The 21,142-nt window shown below is 40.6% G+C and overlaps 3 protein-coding genes across 3 annotated transcripts in view; 2 read left to right on the top strand and 1 right to left on the bottom strand.

Moving 5' to 3' along the window:
- Rsph1 (Radial spoke head protein 1) overlaps nucleotides 1-21,142 on the top strand; it is a 33,197-nt gene that overhangs the window by 2,192 nt on the left and 9,863 nt on the right. The window lies entirely within an intron of this gene.
- The window catches only part of Alg7 (Alg7 dolichyl-phosphate N-acetylglucosaminephosphotransferase), a 32,195-nt gene that overhangs the window by 5,038 nt on the left and 6,015 nt on the right, over nucleotides 1-21,142 (top strand). The window lies entirely within an intron of this gene.
- Mgat3 (beta-1,4-mannosyl-glycoprotein 4-beta-N-acetylglucosaminyltransferase) lies at nucleotides 4,055-8,207 on the bottom strand. Its single transcript, XM_067766964.1, has one exon. It carries the CDS (start codon nucleotides 7,922-7,924, stop codon nucleotides 6,323-6,325), a length of 1,602 nt encoding a protein of 533 aa, XP_067623065.1. The 5' UTR covers nucleotides 7,925-8,207; the 3' UTR covers nucleotides 4,055-6,322.

The following is a 21,142-nucleotide window of genomic DNA, read 5'->3' as shown; positions in this document are numbered from 1 at the left end:
GATAGCTCAAATACCCATTTCCTTACTATTCAAAGTATTCAGATGAAATTTACGATATTTTACTATGTTGGTGCAAACCTGAGTAAAGGAAGCAATTATCTTGCTAAAATATCAGTTGTAGATTACCTGTGACTTGAAGCGAATATCCTTCTACCTGCGGTCAACAATGTTGCTTACACCGGAACTTTTAAAGAGTTAGCGGTTTAAAAGTCCTTGACGGAATAAAAATCACCCCCAGCGGCGTAGAATATACAAGCTGCAGGTATTCCGGTCGTAAAAGCAAACAAAATAACTCAATTGATTTAAAGGGATGCGAGCGCAATTCATCACCTACCCGCGGCGAATCGTGTTTTTTTTTAGCTCTAGTGACCCCAAATACGTTAAGTCATCGCGTCAAGTTCCTTATGCAAAAAAAGGGATGACCCAAAAGGTTCGAATTTGTCATATTAAACGAGCACGAGATAGTTGGGCTATCCACTTAAGTCGCATCAGGGTTTTCATGGAATCCAATTGCTGCCGTAATTGGAAAACCAATAAACATTTTTGGAATTGGTTGTGACATTTTTGGATTGGATTCCATGACACACCTGAATATCGACAGAAACTGCATTGTGTCAGCTGTCCACAGAAATCCAAAGTACGCTCGAGTGCGGGGAGGTAACGCTATGCGCATTTTTGAGATAGAGCGGGCTTTCGACAACACGACACATGAAAGTGTGAATCGGGCACTCGAGAGAAGAGAGATACAACGTCCAATCCGTATGTGGATAAACGCCTTATTGCGTACGAGGATTGCCGATACCTCAAGTGGGGACGGTACAGTAGAGATCAAAACAACGATGGGATGTCCACAAGGGGGCGTCCTGTCACCCCTGCTGTGGGGCCTGGTTGTAGATGAACTTCTACAGAGGCTCTCAGACAACGGAATTCGATGTCAGGGGTATGCGGATGATATTTTTATCATTGTAAGGGGCAAATTTGAGAGCACACTTTGCGACATAATGCAAAGGACATTGAGGATAACGAAAGAATGGTGTACTGAGGTGGGCGTGTCTGTCGGCCCTCCGTCTAAGGCTAAGCATCAACCCCAACAAGACAGCGATTGTGCCCTTCACCAGGAGAAGAATACTGGAAGGGATTAGGCAAATCACAATAGAGGGAGTACAGGTGGAGTCAACGACTGAGGTGAAATACTTGGGAGTCACGTTCTACTCTAAGCTCTTATGGAGGAAGCACGTCGACAACATCATATCAAAAGCCACAAGAGCAATAATGGCGTGCAGACGTATTGCAGGAAGATCCTGGGGATGGAGCCCAAAGATCCTAAGATGGTTGTGCACTATGATAGTGAGACCTATCATAGTGTATGGAGCAGTTGCGTGCGCATCAAGGACGACCATGGTGACCATTCAAAAATCATTCACGATGCTTCAATGCTTGGCATGTGTCTGCATTACGGGAGCCATGCGAACATGCCCGACGGCGGTAATGGATGTGTTGCTTGAGTTAACGCCTCTACATATAATAATTGAGCAGGCAGCCAGGAGTACTTCAGTAAACATAACTAAAGAGGGATGTGGAAGAGGCAAAGTGATACAATCATGAAACATGGAGAAGCTGAAGGAGCAGATTCCACTCATCCAACTTCCCAGTGATGACATGAAGAAGCTAATTAAGGTGATAAGCGCTTCAAAATAGAGCTGGGGAACAAGTCTACGTGGGATACCTCCAGGATTGAAGCGCTCCACCAGGAACACACTATAATATGGTACACCGATGGCTCGAAGACTCCGCAGGGCATAGGAGCGTGGATCTTCGGCCGCCAACCAAAATATCCCTACTACTCGGAAAATATCCGAACATCTTCCAAGCCGAAGTTGTTGCCATAAGCCGGTGTGCAGAGATAAATTTACATCGGGTATATACCAACGAGAAACTCGTTATACTCAGCGAGAGTCAGGCTGCGCTCAAGGCATTATCTTCTGTTGAGAATAAATCATCAACAGTCCTTGAGTGCGTAGAGAGGTTAAACAGTGTAGGAGTCAATAACACCATCCGACTAGCATGGGTACCTGGACACAGAGGAGTAGATGGTAACGAGCAAGCGGACGAGCTTGCCAGGTTGGCAGCGGCCGGAAAGCAAATAGGACCCGAGCCCATCGTGCCAATAGGGTCACATACAAATAGGGAAGATTTTAGACAAAAAGAGGCGTGCTTCAGAGAACAATACTGGCGCGAAAGTCCAGGACTTCGGCATGCAAAGGCACTAATAGGGGGGTACAACTCAAAGCGATATAAAGCTATGATTAACCTCCCAAAAACTAGGCTTAGGATTTTAACAGGTATACTCACAGGTCACTGCAGGATAAATAGCCATATGCATAAATTGGGCATATCGTCTAGTAGCCTCTGTCGGTTCCGTGATTGCGAAGATGAGACTGCAGAACACATCCTGAAGGAACGCGATGCAGTCGCGAGACGAAGGCTTAGGATCCTAGGATCATCGAAAGTAGGAAATAGTCACATACACTCTCTGAAACCGAGAAGCATTCTGCATTTTCTCAGATAACTCGGCTTGGATGAGGTGTTGTAAAGAGAACGAGGGCTTAACCTCACAACATCTATCTATCGAGTTAAGGACTTAAATTATAACACTGCCCGAAACATGTGTTGAAAATTTGATAACTAAAGCCGGCCTTAGCCACCAAATCATTCCGAACCGACGACTATAAAGTTTCCGCTGCAAAAACGAACGATTTAAAAGCGATCAGCAAAATGTATGAAAGACACAGGCACAAAAGCTGAGAACATTTGCGAGAACTTCTGAAATATTTATTTCATAATTTATTTTTCAGTACAAATTTTTGAACTTAGCAAAACGGTTTCAACGCTATACCAGGATATGGTTTTAGTAATAGACGAAAAATGCTTTTAAGCCCTAGAAAGCGAGCTGCAATATTGGGGATTCAAGGGGTTGTGTAGCGCAATATATAGCTTCTCCAACCCAATTGTCAACCTCACCTTCGAGCGGCGAATCCCGTTTCACTAACAGACGAGGCTCTGGCGACCCCAAGCTCCTCATGGAACTTGGGGGTGGGGAGGGAGGGATGGCCTGAAGGTTCAATGAGGCCATATAAATCGTTCCCGAGATGGTCGGGCCAGCACCTTAATGGTGCTGTGTTACCGGAGCGTATCGGATCTGTATCCGACAAAGGACCATCACATCGATAACACTCCCCAAAGCCTTCGGGGAGTAACCTAATCGCTACAACAACAACAACAACAGCTGCAATATTGGTTTTTGTGACCTTTCTCCTTGATTGCGCAAAAACTGGCCCACGGCTCAAGCTATCCGCACATTTTGTTTTTCAAAAACTAAGTTACATCTTAAGGCTCCTGGGATTTTGGACACTTAATGATTCAAATGATCAAATAAACTAAAGAAAGTATGAATAGTGAAGCCGAAATACATATATATTTCTTTCATAGTATATTAGGATTATTTACCAAGATTGAAATTGATTTATTAGACACATTTAGGTGCGTGGCGTTTTTTTAGCTTTTACTTAAGATTATAAATTTAAATCCAACACGACTTAACTAACAAATGCTTCTACATATATTTATAATTTGCTATAAAATTAGATAAATATTGTTTTGCAAAAATTCAAATTATTAAAATTCGGGATTTTACCTCAAAGGTTTGATGCAAAAACGATTCCAAATAAACCACATTTTTTTACAATGTTTTGCATTTCAATCAAATAAATTTTTATCACAGCATTTGTTATAAAATTGTAATTTAAACGTTACAAATGAAATTTTGCAAAAAATATGAAAGATCTATACTACAAATGTACACACATAAATATACATAAATATTGTTATCTATAATAAATTTCTATTTCCGATTTCGCTGGGTATATAGAAAAAATGTAATCGCACGTTTTATTGTTAACAGATGTAATTGAAAATTTTGGTTTTCCATAACGCTTGAAACACCCATATTACATAAAGAAAAATATAATATTGGATGCACATATTTAATATATAATTTATTCATATTAAGTAATAACATTTATGATGATATGTCATAATTCCTGTTGCACCTTATCAAAATTCTTGAAATATCTTAAACCAAAATTTTAATACATACATACATATGCATTCTAATCAAAATCTTACAAATCAACATTTTATACAATTAAATTCATTGTTTCGGTTCAAAGTTATACAATGAGTTTTTAGGCTTCTTTTTCTGCAATAGTTGGAAATTTGGCTCTACTGTCGCAGTTCGTCGCGAGTGACTCGAGTTATTCAGATCAACGAAGTATGGATGCAACTGCGGTTGCCTGCTTACATTTCTCCGCTCCAGAAATCTGGGCTATATGTTCCTTCAGACCTCTCAATATGCTTTCGAGACGCCCGCTTATTTGCGTCTGAGCCGGAGCTAAATCAAGCAGTCGCCTGCTGGGTTATCTCTTGCTTCCCGCGTGATTCTGGATAAGTAAGAGTTAACCTGTTGCAGAATTTAGATCAAAGACGAGGCGAAGCAACAAGCGACGGCCAGCGGTCTTAGAATATACCCGCGGCAGGTATGCCTGTCGCGACTAAAATACCCAAACGATTCAAGGGGTTGTGTAGCGCAACCCTTTCAAGGGATTGCCAGCACAATTTATAGCTTCTCAAACCAAATTGTCAACCTCACCTACCCGTGGCGAATCCTCATGGAACTAGGAGGTGGGGGCTGGATGGCCTAGAAGATTCAATGTGATCATATTAAATCGTTTCCGATATGGTCGGGCTTGTACCTTAATATTGCTTGTTGCCGGAACGTACCGGATCTATATCCGGAAAGGGACCATCAACATCGATATCACTCACCAAAACCTTCGGGGAGGGTCTTTATTGCTACAACAACAACGCCTAGGGAAGTATGCAGTGCCCTTCTACGAAAATTGGGTATTGAATTCTGATACCTGCGTTGTTGTTGTTGTAGCAGTGAACAGTGTGTTCGATTGCCTTGATCCGGCAAAGGAGTTTACCAACTCTGTGGATAAGGCTGAAGGTCTCCTCAAGCTAAAATTATTATTTTTGAAGCTGCCAAATTACTTCTGGCCGTGCACTTCCCACAGCAGCCGGTTCTACATACCTCATCGGTCTTTCTTTTCCGACCAAACGCTTTGGGATCAGTGTAACCCCATGTAATTTTTGATCGAGCTAGTGGTTTTGCTAAATATTTGCATTAGATGATATGATAAAAAAAATCTTTAGTTTTATTTTAGCTTCTTTTTTTACGATGTCTAGCCTATACTATATATAGTCTAAGAACATATGTTTTGGAGTTTGGTCGAAAAAATACTTTTATTTAAATAAGACCTAACGACAAATCGGTCTAAGCTTTAAGCAAAACTGAAAATAAATGAACTGTACCATAGAAGCACTCAGTCACATGCCAAAGCTGGGTATATTATCGAACAACACATGTCGGTTTTGTGATCGATCAGCGGAGACGGCGGACAATGTACTCCTGGAGTGTGACGCAATCTCAAGACGTAGGGCTAAGTTAATGGGCTCACCATGGCCAGAGCATTCTCACATCAAATCTCTCAAGCCAGGTGAACCGATGGGGTTCATAAGAGATGTCGGCTTGGATGAGGTGATGTTAAGCAGCTGAGGGCACAATAGGCCAATGGTCGCAGTGCGATCCTCAATTAATTATCTATCTATCTATAGATGCTCTCAGCTGAGCATATAATGTTCGGCGGAATGAGAACTTAGAAACCCTTACTTGTTTTATTGCAACTTGGTTATTTAAAATTTGAATCTTAAAACTTATGTCATTAATAAGAAGCTTTCTATGTCCTTATGGAATAAATGATAGTGCTTATCGCGATTAAAATAACTACATATCAATTTTATAAAGCGGATGCCAAGACAGAAAGTTACAACTATTAAAAAATTTCGCCGGGATTTACAAAGATCAAAAAAATATTAAAAAAGTTCTCCGAGACCGTCATTTCTTTTGGAAACTGGCATAGTTTAAAGTAAGTTGAATGCTTGAATATTTTTCTTGACATATATGTATTTCGATTTTACGTTCTCCTATTTTTAGGTCTTTTGCTTTTATCGCTTAGGTCTTCTCTAACACTTAGACACAAATCAAATTAAAGTTTTGATGCCATATCAGAAAATATGTAAAAATGCTATTAAAGCGACTTATATACAAATGTCTTGAAGGACACCGTTTTGACACACATGTCTATTTCTCAAATCTTCTACGTAAACGGGTATTGCATACGACCACATATAACTAACTTAATTAATAATGTCCATCTTCATATTCAATATCATCATCAAATGACTCATATAAATTTACTAGAAGATTTCCATATTTAGCTCTTCCTGCTTCCGCTATTGCCGGTGCATAATATTGATCTGAATAACGTCGATTACGTTGCAATTGCGTCTTACCATCAACATAAATGCCGTTCGCAATTAGCTTTTGCAAATATGTCACATCAATATTACGTCCACGTACTGCATCAGGAAATTTTACTTCGCGCTTAGAACTGGACTCAGCATGTAATTCGGCTATAATATCCTCCGGTTGTTGGCAATATTTACAATACCAACCACCAAAATGATTTAAATCGCCAATAACAAAAGGTGGTGTCTGACTAGCTTCGGCGGTGAGTGTAGCAGCAGCTATGTGACTTAGCGCGTTGTCCACATGGGCAAAGGAACTTATAAGACCGTTGAGTTGAGTTTGATTTGGATGTTGCCAGTAAAATCCATACACAACATATTTCAAACGAAAAGGTACATTTCGCACATCGGTAGCATAGTATTTCATAAAACGTAGTGCTTGTGGTGATGGCAAGACGCAATCATTGGTGTAAAGCAATAAATCGCTTGGTTGTAGTGTATGCCTAAATATGTAGGGGTTTTCTTGCAAGTGGCGACGAAAGTGGGCATATGCTTGTGCGGTGCTGCAATTCGTGTTTTCAGTACTCATACGCTTCCTTTCGCAGTGGTATATTAGATAACGCTTACTACTCAGCGTCTGCTTCAACCAATGTGCTGTATCCTTATCTGCTGTTGATCTAATAAATATCACAAAATAATCGACTATATCTTTTAACATACTTATTTGTAAATCTAATAAATCTAAATTGAGAAAAATTCCTTCAATTAACCAAATTAAAATTTTTATATTAGTTGATTTGTTTGGTTGCTGTAGTTGGAAACGAGACTTCGCCGTTAGTAAAGCACGCCACATAACTTCTGGTTGCCCACAATCACGCCCATGCCATCCAGCACGACATTTACATTGATCATCAACCTTGTCGTCCTCCTCCCATGAAATGGCATTATTTTGTGCTGTCTCATCATTTGTCAGCTGAGACGCTTCATCAATACTACCCTCACGGAAGCACCAAAGAATATCGCTGTTCGATATATTACCATTTCCTAGCTCTATAGTGGTTTTATTCAGTCTGTATGTTTTGAGATAAAAGTCTTTTTTAAAATTGCCGCTAACTATCCTTGATTGATTGCTTCTACTATTTCTAGTACTATTCATCACAACATGATTTAACACCTCTTGTCCATTCATCTGCTCAGTTAACACCGCCGTTGTTGCTTTCGTAATGAAATTCACACCTCTGACGCTATGCAATGTCATTGAATATGGCTCCTTTGTAAAATCTTTTGAATTTGCTGCCTTGCTCCGCGAGTTCTCACTTAGAACTGTTACCTCATTCACGTTAGAATTAAGACCACCGCCTAATTGTAGTAACCATAGGCATGAAATGAAACATATTTGCACCAGCACTAATAATGTTAACACCAGCTTTTTGGTTATCGTTGTTGTCTTTCCTCCTCCTCCACTCGCTGTAGTTATAGTAATGTATTCCGGCATATCATTGCTTATTTTTATTATTTTTGGTGGTGTTGTAATAATGGAAGATTATTCCCGGTGGCCTGCACTGCGAATTGACGCACTTGCTCCGTTGCGTTGGTGAATTTACCATTTGTTTATGCTGCGTCTCAGTTCATTGTCACTTTACTACATTTCTTCTTTAAATTAACATATTTTCCATTATTTAACATGCTATTATATGTGAATTCTACTTCCATTAATTTTTTCACACAACAGCTTCAGATCAAACACACCCATGGAAAAGATTGCACCTTTCGTCTGCTTAAATCATAGTGTACCTATACCAAGTGTGTCAACTAAGCGATAAACGTCAAAACTACAAACAGCCTCGAACACCTGATGGAAATCTCAGGTCTAGAGTCGCATTTTTGGTCTCAACGACAACATTTTTGCCTACCAATCGTCTCGACTTTTTCAATTTTTCAATCATTCGGAGCATTCGGTAATGGTATCCATTTTGAATTCGCTGTCATTCCGAAGCCAGCGAGTGCCTGTCAGAATGCTTGACAGATAAGTCAACACACTTGAACTTGTACACTATGGCTTAAATTTCCACAAACGAATAAAATCGAATCAGCTGTGCTTGCTGTTGGCCTGTTCTTGTTTAAGCAGCTGGTTGCAGGGGAGCCATTTTCGTATGGTTTTGTTTAGAGTTGTGCTTTTTCGTTCATTTCAGAGATTCGAATCTTTCGTTCCTTTTCTGATGAACGAACAAGTTGGTCTTTTTGTTCATCTGTTCTTTTTTTTTTTCAAGCAAATTTGATCACTGCTGCTCGCACCCGCGAAAAAAGCCAACAAGTATAGATGGGGGTGTGTATGCAGCAATGCTTTGTGTAGGTATATTTCAGTGAGTAATGAATAAATAAGTTAATATATATATGTATAATTAACTTCAAAAAAAGTTACAAATTTCGGAAGATCCAGGAAATTGAATGAGTACAGACACAACTTGTAAATATGAACTTTTCAAGTTTAATAAATGTAATAATTAGTTTCTTACAAAGCATGTTTTTCATAAAAAGTCCATACATATATTGTTGTAGCAGTGCCACACACAAAGATGACCACACATATCTTTAGTGTAAGTGGCATCATCGACATTCGTGCTCACTGTGAATTTCTGCGTTTGTATGTATGAATTTACAATGTTCGCGAACGAGAAGAGAGAAAGAATAACATTAGATAAAACGAACTAAAGGAACAAAAAGAACCGAAATCGAAGATCTAGTTCACTTGTTCAGTTGAGAGACCCGGTCAATTGAACAAGTTCAGAACGAAACGACCCAACTCTAGTTTTGTTTTTATTTGCGAGTGCCACTCGCACAGTGATTCGCAATTATGATCCAGATTTAATGATGGCTGCGTTTGAAAAAAATTGTCACTTACATATATTTAAACCAATATTTTGGTAACGTTTTACAAGACGGTGCACCACCTAATTTTTATCAAAAATTAGCAAAGGTTGTTGTTGTATTAACGGTAAAGACACTGTTAAAAGTCTAGTTGAGGAGTCGACTGCTAATACGCTACCAAAAATATTGAGAGAGGTGTCAGAAGACGCGTATTAATCTCGAGAACAATAATCCGCGGAAAGGTGGAAAGGAAAAATTGTATCTCTGTCCGGAGATATTTGCAGTTGAAGTTGGCGATTTCATGTGGTTGTTGTTGTGTTTGTACCCACAAACAAAAAATGTGCATCACCGTGGCGGTAGCCACGGTTATACCACACACCCGGACTTGGCATGGCGTAGCCCAGGGTTATTTTTTATAAGCGCGGCCGAAGGCCGCCAACGAAGAAAGGTGTTCTGAGCAAAAATACTATGGATCACACCCTCGGTTTCGGAGGTACCCGCGGGTCTTTTTTCGGGTTTTCGTTAATATCTTTTGAACGAGTTATAATTTTTATTTTCCGCCTTCGGATTATTAATACTGATGTCAAGACGCGTCGTTTGACACCTCTCTCGATATTTTTGGTAGCGTATTAGCAGTCGACCCTTCAACTAGACCATTTCCAAGACACTCCCCGAAGGCTTTGAGGAGTGTTATCGATGTTGATGGTCCTTTGCCGGATATAGATCCGGTACGTTCCGATAACAAAGCACCATTAAGGTACTAGCCCGACCATCTCGGGAACGTTTTGTATGGCCACATTAAACCTTCAAGGCCATCCCTCCCTCCCCACCCCTAGTTCCATGAGGAGCTTGAGGTCGCCAGAGCCTCGTCTGTTAATGAAACAGACATCAAAATACGCGTTTCGAGCTCCGTAATTGAGCATACTGTGGACTCGTGTCCTTTGAGTGTTAATGTAGGGACAAAACCACCTTCTTTGTAAATAGATACAGTGGCATCATTACTGCCAGTACTAATCCATTGTTCAGCTTCAAGATAACAAACGCATGCAACAAAGTTTTCATGATCTTGAAATGTTAACGCCTCTGCGTACTCATCACTAAAATGCAAAGATTGTACAAATGTAATTAAAGCTAGTTAGAACCTCCTAACTCCACTCACCCTAAACGTTTCCACAATTTAACAGTTTTATCGCGTGAACCAGAAATTATGAATTGGCCTTCAGTTGTTTCCCAGCCAACTCCGACAGATCGTACATCCAGCGAATGACCTAACGATTCACAACTTAGCCTATAGTTGTTGTTGTTGTAGCGATAAGGTTACTCCCCGAAGGCTTTGGGGAGTGTTACCGATGTGATCGTCCTTTGCCGGATACAGATCCGGTACGCTCCGGTAACACAGCACCATTAAGGTGCTAGCCCGCCCATCTCGAGAACGATTATATGGCCACATTAAACCTTCAGGCCATCCCTCCCTTCCCACCTCCAAGTTCCATGAGGAGCTTGGGGTCGCCACAGCCTTGTCAGTTGGGTTTGGAGAAGCTGTATATTGCGCTGGCAACCTGAAGGGTTGCGCTACACAGCCCCTTGAATCTGGTATTTTAGTCGCTTCTTACGACAGGCATACCTACCGCGGGTATATTCTGACCCCCTAACCCGCTGGGGTCTTAGCCTATAGCCGTTAAGTGTTGCTTGCATTTTGCTCGTTTACGTCTTTACTAAATATGTACCTTGGGGTAAAATCCAAATACACTGTTAGAGAAAATGCAAAGAAAATTACAATTTCAAAAGCGTTTCACTTGCACAGCTGCAAAATTATGTTTTAAGAATACGAAAGCGGAAATCAAAAACTTTATTTCTGTCGAAAGTATTTACAAAAAACCGTAAAATGACCCCGAGAGGGTCCGAAATACGGGGCACGATCCATAGTTTTTTTGTACAGAACACTTTCCTGCGTTGGCGGCCTTCGGCCGCGATTTAAAAAAATAACCCTGGGTGGGTCCGGCACCGGGTAGGCGATCAAAACTAAATGCGCGAGGAACACCTTACTGCATTAGTGTGTGTGTGTACAACAAATCTGGCAAAAAAACAATAACCACATGAAAATTTTACCCGATTTTTTGCTTATATCTTAGGTCGAGAGTTTAGCTTTGAAAACTCTCTCGGATATAAAGGCGATGAGTTTATGAAAATGCGACCAACAAATATATCGAAAGAAGATTTATTGAAGCCACGGGAACTATAAACCTTCTAAGGTAGCGAAGGACAAGAAAGGTATGAAGGTTTTTCTAAAGTTGTCCAAGGGTTCTGCTTTTTTTCAGGCTGACCTTCTGTTCTTGCCTTAAACTGTTCCTCAAAGAAATATGCGCTGTTGAAGCTTGAAGAAGCAAATCCTCCAAACCTTTAAGAGCGCTGGCCAATAAAAGATAAGCATTTTCAAAGGCAAATTGACGTAACAAAAGATGTTGCCAAGAAAGCAAAAATTTTTTTCAACGGGGCCCTAGGCAACCATCAATTTGGGGACCCTTTTTCACGTCCGTTCCCTTCTGTTTTCGATTAAAAAATACAAACTTATATTTTTAATAAAAATTTTATTGTCACAATGTAATAATATCAATAAAATTACTATCTACGTTTTAAACAGGTCGGTTTCTACATTTGTTTTCGGCAAATTCATCAATATCGATTTTGTTCAATAAATCTGACTCAATGCAAAGTATACCTAACATCTCGAGTCGCTCTTGTCGCGTTGTAGCTCTTTCAGCAGCTTTGATTCCTTTTAATTGCGAGAAGGATCGTTCGGCAGAACAATTTGTGATCATTAATGTTAAAAAATCCGAAGAGCTATTTCAGTTTTAGGAAATACTTCGGCTAATAGATCTTCCATTAGAACCTTATACAAATGACTATGAGTTTTTTGTACATCAGTGTATCTGGAGTTCACGTAACTTTGGAATTGTTTCATTTCAATGAAAAATTCTTCCAAATCTCTAGAACAAAAACGAACTAAGTTATTTATAGCTTCGTGGAGGTCTCCATCACTTAGAGAAAAGTTGATGAGAAATGCAAATCTCTCCGAAACTTCCATATACACTTTCGCACGTCGTTTTACGATTTCTGTATAACCTACACCAGGTGATAACTGTTTTGTTTTTTCCTCGAATGAAACTAAACTCTCTTCTAACGATCCATACCAAAATATCAGGAAATCCCCAAAATAATTACAATACATTCGTTTATTTTTCATCCATCATTAATCATTCACTCAGTCATCAATCTAGTTGAAATTTCCGCTTGAAGGCTTTTCTACACCCTCTGTTCCAAAAATAACCGAAATTTTTCAAAATAAAAACAACCAGTGTACATTTTGAGATAATTCTTTTTTATTATTCAATATACTTTCCTTTCACTTCGATACACTTCGTTGCACGCTCATACAATTTGTCAAATGAGTCTGAAATGTCGTTTTTAGGAACCTTGTCTAGTTCGTCGGTCGTCGCCTTTTAAATGCGGTCAATTGAGGTTTATTTACTTGAGTATAATTTTCTTCAGTTCTGATTATATTTTTTTTCACTCTCTAAAATTTTATGTTTGTAAAAAAATTTTAGAAGTTTTTTCATTTTTCGGGGCCCCCTAAAATCGGGGCGCCAGGCAACTGCCTATTCCGCCTACTTGTTAATCCGGCCCTGTATTCAGCAGTTTGCAAAGCCACAGAAAATATTGTAAAATACCAGGGCTGGGTAGTAATACATGTACTTGAGGAAAGTAATCAATTGAAAATTTTCCAATTACAGTACAAGGAATGCCAAAAGTAATTAATAATTTCCCATTCCTCAAAGGAATTGCGAACGTAATTGAAAAATTCTTAATGTAAAAATATTTTTGCTATTCAAGTTGTGATTTTATGAGGCCATAGTAACTTGGACTATAAGAAAATTTTTGTAAAACAGAAGCACTGCCTTCTATGACTGGCAATTAATTTCTCCTCGCCATATATGAGGACGGGTATGGTACATTGTATCATCGTAGTTTAGATTTGCTGTTGAGCGGTTGGACAATTGCTTTTTACGTGGCTAGCAACGTTTCTTTATCTTTTCCCCAAGTGCTGCCGCCAAGCAACTGAAGGATTTTGTTACGGCTTTGTACTTTAGATACAACTTCGACGGCATACGCCTTGAAGGTGAACGTGTTACCGAATGTTACCCCTAAGATCGTTGGATGACGACAGTCAGTAGCGTAACACCATCGACGTGAACGTCCAATATTCCACGTCATGGTCGGCTAGGGTCAGATAATTTGCCGTCCATCTTTTTATACAAAGAGGAAAGGGTGAACCTTCTAAAGCTTGGAGTAGAGTGTCGTGGTTGACTGTGTCAAAAACTTTTGACAGCGCTGGTAGTGCTATGCATTTTGCGGAAGCCATGCTTACTGGTTAGGCGAAGATTCGGAGTAAAGAGAGGGAGCAGGAAGGTTTCCAATGCCTTCGCTACTCGCGAAAGGAGTGATACCGGTCGTTGTGGCTCACCTTCGTTAGCCGGTTTCCCAGGCTTGAAAACGTGCGTCAGGTAGCTTACTCCCTCAGCGCTAAGGTGTATTGGCATTTGAGCCTATTGATTTAGATGGTTTGGCAATTTTCATAGCTTCTTCAACCTCTGTGGGGGTGATGATAACGGGTTCATTTCCCGGAAAAATAAGAAAGAAAACGGACCAAGCTGTGAATCTAAAGCATCCACAATTTCCTTTGAATATACACAAAAATAGTCATTCAAATCAGTCCGTTTTTTAGGACGAGCTCAGTTCAGTTACACACGTGCATATGGGAACAATGGAGATACCATTACCTACAAACTTACAAATTTTGCATAACGCCTTATTGCCAAAAGCAATGGGAGATGATTAACTGTGTAACATAGTTGTTGCAGACTAATTCAAACTTATTTGTGACTTACGATTTGGTAGTCCGAACAATGGAATAAATGTATACGATGTATTTTAATAAAATATTTAATGAAAATGAATTACTTGTTACAATTATAATTTGATTGCCTTTCGTTTAGACAATGTGATTTATTGCGCAAATGGTAATTGTATGATGGAACCTTTGATCGGTGATGACGTTGTTGTAACTTGATTGTCCTCTTGGTTTCGAATATTGTATTGACTTCAATTTGGTGCAATGTTTAATTGTTGAATGTTTTAAAATGTTATTCACATATCGTCTCCAAATATCGTCGGTTTGTATTGTTGCGAAATATTATCGTTTTTATATCGCAAAATGTGATCGCACAATATGGTCGTTTTATATCACAAAATATAGATTGAATCGTCGATTAAATTGTTACATAAATTGATTGTTGAATTATAAATTGGAAAATGTTGGTTGAATTGATTGTCGGTCAGATATGATTGGTTATTAAATATTGTATTATAAATTGGTTGTTGGTTGAATTGTCGTATAACTTGTCGTTTTACACTTGTGTTTTACGTGCACTCGCGTCTGCTCTTAAATCGTTAGTCAAAAGTGCGCGCTGATGACCAGTCGTATTTTTGACAATACGATAGTTTATGATGTATGTATATGAGTGCTGTTACTCAAGGCGGAACGGCACAGGGTGATCAACACCCCGCCCCCCGTGAATCCCCCTGGGATTCACCATTGACCATTAGTCTGGCAAGACGCGAAGCTGTCGTCGTAAAACTCCATTGCTAGTTCGTACTTCTGCGACTCGCACTTGGCCATCTTTGGCTGGGAAGACCTTCGTAATGCGGCCTCGTTGCCATTGCCTACGGGGTAACGATGGATCACATATGATTACCAGATCATCAGCTTGTAGCGGATTCGCCTTCTCTTGCCACTTAGGACGGCATATCAACTGCGAAAGATACTCTACCACCCACCGTTTCCATACGAACCTTAAGGTTCTGTGCTATTCTCCACTGCTTTCAGAGGCATATCTTTTCGTCCACCGGGTGCGGTGTTTGGGTCGAATTCACACAGCCGAGCAAGAAGTGGCTCGTCGTTGTCGTGTGCTACGGGCAAATCGGTTATTGGGCGCGAATTTATTATATTTTCAGCCTCTATTAATACACTTTGCAACGTATCCACCCTCGGTGCAACCTCCTTTAGCGTTTTACTCAAGAGCGATTTGACTACTCTTATTAGCCGCTCCCAGCAGCCACCCGAACTTGGATTCGATGGGCAACTAAACACCCACTCGATATTGTATTTACTTGCTTCGGATCGTATGCTATCGGTGTCGAGCAGCTGCTCTGCTGCCTTTAACTCCTTCTGTGCACCTATAAAATTGGTTCTATTATCACTTCTGATCCTCACTGGCACACCACGGCGGTTTATAAAATTGTGTAGACATAGGATGAATGCATCACTGGACAAGTTCTCCGCTAATTCAATATGGGCGGCCCGGACTGTGAGGCACGTGAAAATAACACCCCATCGCTTCTCTATCCGCCTTCCAATTGCCACATTGAATGGACCAAATAAATCGACACTCGTATAGGAGAACGGTCGCACGAACGGTGTCACACGGTCGGCCGGTAGCTGACCCATTAATGGTGGTTGTAGTTTGGCATTGTCAAGCATACATGTAGTGCACTTTCTTTGTACCGCCTTGAGCAGTGCCTTCGAATTTGGGATCCAATACTTCTGTCTCACTGTGTTGATGGTTATGGCGAAATTCTGACGGTGATTTCGTTTGTGAATATGTTTGACAATCAAGAACGAAACGGCGTGCTTCGGTGGTAACAGTATCGGTCGTCTAGCTTGCATTGGCAAATACGTGGCCTCATCAATGCGACCACTCAGTCGTAGTACTCCAGTTTCGTCCATATAAGGTGACATTTTATATAATGAACTCTGTTCACTTTGCCCGATGATAATAATTCAGCTTTCTCAGTAGAATAGCACTCTCTTTGGACTAGTCTGCAAATCATCATTTCAGCCTCGCTAATTTCTGCCATGTTCAAGCTCATTGACGGATTTTCGCTTTTGTTGAATTGCTTACGTAGAATTGCTACTGCACGCAACACCCAGGCCATCGCACGACGCAACTTTGAGAATGAACTGAAACGTGAGAAATCTATGAGAGTACTATTGGACTGAACAAATAAAATAATGTCATTCTTAATTCTTCTGGTAGGCTAGTTTCTGTCTCTAATGTCATGATAGGCCAATGTGTCTCGCCGTGTTTCAGGAAGTCTGGACCTTTTTTCCAATGATTGTTTACTTCAAATTTCGGCGGGCATGATGGGTGTGTGCCAGCATCTGCAGGATTTAGAGCCGTCGGTACCCAACGCCACTGATTTTGCAAAGTGGAGGTAAGGATTTCGGATATTCGGTGACCCACGAAAGCTTTATACCTCCTATGCGATGAGTGAAGCCATTGCAGAACCGTTTGTGAATCGGTCCAGAAAATCGTACGGACAATTTTGACCTCTAAATATTCGCTTATCGTTTTGAACAACCGTGTACCCAGAACCGCGGCCTGCAGTTCTAACCTTGGAATTGACATAAGTTTTGTTGGGCCTGTACGTGTTTTGCCCATTATGAAGCTAACGTCAGTATCAAATTCGTGTATTACTCGCATGTAACCAACCGCCGCAAAGGCTGCCTGACTGGCATCAACGAACATGTGCACCTCGACCTTACCCACACTTGCCACGTGCGGTGAGTAACATCGAGCAATCTTGAATTGTTTTATGTTAGGGAACTCCTGCCACTATGAAGACCACTTCTTCCCCAATTCTCCTGGTAGAACCTCGTCCCATTCGATTTGTCGCTTCCACGTTTCCTGCATTAGAATTTTAGTGAATAGTAGGAAATTAGCTAACATACCATAAGGGTCAAACACCGCCATCACAATTCGTACTAGCTCGCGTTTTGTTGGCGCACGCCTCCCCTCCAGGACTTCTTGAGGGACCCGATGGAACTTAGTATGGAATTCGAAGCTGTCTTCACCTGTATTCCAGTACAGGCCAAGTACCTTGTCTGTTGTTGCATTGTGTTCCATATTGACTGTTTTCTGGTCGAGTGATGAATACTGATTTAGTTTGTTTTGTACTTCGCTACTGTTTGATATAAAGTTTCGCAGCTCAAACCCTGCTCGTCGGTTGATATTAACTATTTGTTGACAGAGCCTTGCTGCTTGGTCTGCATCTTCGAAACTGGCTACTAAGTCGTCGACATATTGTTTGTTGCGTATTATTGCGACTTCATTCGGATATTGTGCTCGGAAATCATCTGCGATTTTGTTCTTTATATATTCGGCTATGCACGGTGAACAAACAGCGCCGAAGATTAAAGATGTCATGGCATATTCTTGTATTGGATGGCTCGGATCACCATCACGCTATAAGAAGCGCTGGACATGTTGGTCAACTAGGCGCACTTTAATTTGCGAAAACATTTCGCAAATATCAGCTGATACTCCAATTTGCCCCTGGCGAAATTGTAATAATATTCGTATCAGTGGCTGTGCTTGTTCTGGGCCTCCTAAAAGTGCTGAGTTCAGCGAAACGTTGCCTACGCTTGCGGCGGCATCAAAAACGATTCGCATTTTTTCAGGTTTATACGGATTGATTACCGCAAAGTGGGGCAAATACCAGATATGTAGATATGGTGCGCTGATTTCCGATTCGCTTAGTTTCCTGGCGTATCCTTTATTTAAGTACTTATTTATTTCTTGTTTATACCGCATGCCAAACTCGACGTCGTCTCTTATCTTTCGCTCTACTGCCATCAAACGCTTTTCGGTTAGGTAATTTTGGTGGACACAATTTCCACAGGAGGCCAACTTCATACTGTTCATTGAGTCGCTTAGCTGTTTTCTCCAATATATGGCGTGCTTGCTTCTCGTCGTCTGACTCTGACTGTGTTACTGACGGATTTGTACCGAATGTGCCTGCTGTTAGTTACTCACTTACCAGGTCATGGAGTTGTCGATATTCCTTCAGATGCAGAACACGAGGATTAGAAGCCGACTGCACGTTTGTCGGACCATATGCTACCCAACCTAGCGGAGTTTTTGCAGCCAACGGACTATCATTGCCGGCTTGGACGATTGTTGTAGTGGCACCGAGGTAAGCATGCTTAAGGCCAATTAGCATTGCTGGCTTTGCGAAATTATAACTTGAGATTGGTAAATCTTTCATATGCACAAAATTCTCTTTATTGAATGATTGCTCAGGCAAATTCAAATTCTTCACCGTGTATACGTCTTTCAGCACAAATTTGTGTTTGTTTCTACAATTCTCAATCTCGATATTTATTTTGCAAGCCTGTTCGGTTACTACCTTATTATCGTACCATTGCAGCGTAAGCGGTTGCAGGTCGGTCACCTTTTGCGCCGATCATGTCTGCAATTTCCGCTTCCATGATTGATATCGACGAACCTTCGTCAAACATTGCAACTATTTCCCGTTTTCCATGTGGACCATAAACATTAATTGGCAACATCTTAAATAATAATTGTTGGTGTGTTGCTTCACACGGCAGTTTAACAGTGGCTGTACATTGGCATTTCCTGACGTGCCTTGATGTGCTGTGCTGGTAGCTATATCTTTATTGTGGAGTAATGAGTGATGGTACCGTCGGCATCCGTTGACTTCACACTTTTGTTTTGAACGGCATTTGGATGTGCCATGACCCTGGCGCAAGCATGAGAAGCAGAGTTGTTGAGATTTTACTAACTCCCATCGACTGTTAACGTCCATTGCTTTAAAAGATCCGCACTGTGACATTGTATGTTTACCATTGCATTTATAGCACGAACCATTTTCTTTAGCTTGGTCAATATGCATTAAGCAGCGTGGATTATTCGGTTGCGTTTGCTGTCTACTATGTGTGTTTATTGTCGGCATTAAGTTAATTACTCTAGCCAGTTCGCTGAGCCACTCCGAAAAATGTTCAATTGTCGGAAAGGGCTGTATCGTCGCTGCGTGTTTCGCCCAGTCGAATTGTCTGGCTAGTGGCAATTTAGAAACCATTTGCTCAAGTAAAGTTATGTTCGCTAAATGTTGTTGGCACTTTGCTGACTTCAAAAATGCAACAACGTTTCGCACCTTAGATGAAAACGGTATAATTTTCTCGATTTTGTTGTCTAATATTGGCGGAAAATTTTGTAGTTGATTTACCTGATGCTGTACCAAAATGTCGGGCCGACCGAACCTAAACTCAAGTTCACATAAAACGTTCGGCACATCATTCGGGTAAATCAACATGGACGCCACTGCCTCTTTTGCCGGTCCGGTTAGGCACTTTTGCAGTCGCATTAAATTTTGGCGATGACTATAATGGAATGTCTCTGTGGTGTCTTTGAAATTGGCGAAGAATAATGGCCACTCGTCAATATTTCCGCTAAACATTGGTAGGTGGTATAATTTTATGCGAGAGTCAGTATCAGCCACAACTACCACTTGACTATCGTTTTGAGCTGGCTGCCCATTCTCTATGTTGGCGGCTTGTGACTGCATACTTTCTCGTAACCTGATTATGTCCCTTTGGCTTTCTACGGTGCTCTGTCTAAGCTCCTCAACCGACGTTCGTAAAGCGTTTAACGTGGCAACAATTGCATTTACATTATCATCGCCGCCTGTACCCTCCATGGTCGGCTGTTCGTTGCTGTTCGCAGTTCCGCTATTTCTGCCTTCTACCACTCGATTTCGTAGCGAATAACTACTGTTTTCTGACATGCACTCGCGTGATTAATCTGTAGTTATTAACGGCTTGCAATTTTCCGATAGACGGAGCACCCAAATTTATATCAAGCTGTACCTTGGCGAGGTGCTCAAACTACAAGATTAATTCTTACCCTCCTTAAACGCGGCACAAGATTGTAAAATATTTATTTGCAAAGCGTGCGAACATATAAACTTTCCTTAGACGGAGCGCACAAAAGTGTAAAAACTGTTGAAGACTGATTAAAACTTATTTGTGACTGACGATCTGGTAGTCCGAACAATGGAATAAATGTATACGAAAGTACTGGGAAAGAAATTACAATTGCGCAAAGTATTTTTTTTTCAATTACAAAAAAGTAAGGAAGGCTAAGTTCGGGTGTAACCGAACATTACATACTCAGCTGCCTAATTACAGCTTGCAAAACTTTTAAATTACCTTCTTTTAAAAGTGGGCGGTGCCACGCCTATTGTCCAAAATTTTACTAATTTTCTATTCTGCGTCATAGGGTCAACCCACCTACCAAGTTTCATCGCTTTATCCGTCTTTGGTAATGAATTATCGCACATTTTAGGTTTTTCGAAATTTTCGATATCGAAAAAGTGAGCGTGGTTATAGTCCGATTTCATTCATTTTAAATAGCGATCTGAAATGAATGCCCAGGAACTTACGTACCAAATTTCGTTAAGATACCTCAAAGTTTACTCAAGTTATCGTGTTCACGGACAGATAGACGGACGGACGAACATCGCCCAGATCATTTTGATATATAGAAGTGTATATCTATCTCGATTAGTTTATGCCGTTACGGGGTACCGTTATGCGAACAAAATTAATATACTCTGTGAGCTCTGCTCAGCTGATTATAACAAAAAGATTTGATAATTGAGCCTCAAAAAACCAAATTACTTTTGCTATTTTTTGGGGAATAGAAATGTAATCAATTCCTTTGCAGTGCAGAACAGGAATTGATTAATTTTTCCAATTACTGAGGAATGTAATGGAATTGAATTTACCCAGGTCTGTAAAATACAAACTATGGAACAAATTTGAATACATTATAAAAACTGTAATAAAAAAGGGAAGAGGTTGAACTGGCCGGTCCATGAGGACCTCACATAGACTGATTGAGTCCGTAGTGTTAAAAAGGGGACT

Source organism: Eurosta solidaginis, chromosome 2 (genome assembly GCF_040869045.1).
Source record: "Eurosta solidaginis isolate ZX-2024a chromosome 2, ASM4086904v1, whole genome shotgun sequence".
NCBI classification, from domain to species: Eukaryota; Metazoa; Arthropoda; class Insecta; order Diptera; family Tephritidae; genus Eurosta; species Eurosta solidaginis.
This window is presented reverse-complemented; position numbering and strand designations above follow the sequence as displayed.

Coding starts and splice junctions, on each gene's coding strand:
- Mgat3 (XM_067766964.1), bottom strand. CDS start 7,924: ATGCCGGAATACATTACTATAACTACAGCGAGTGGAGGAGGAGGAAAG.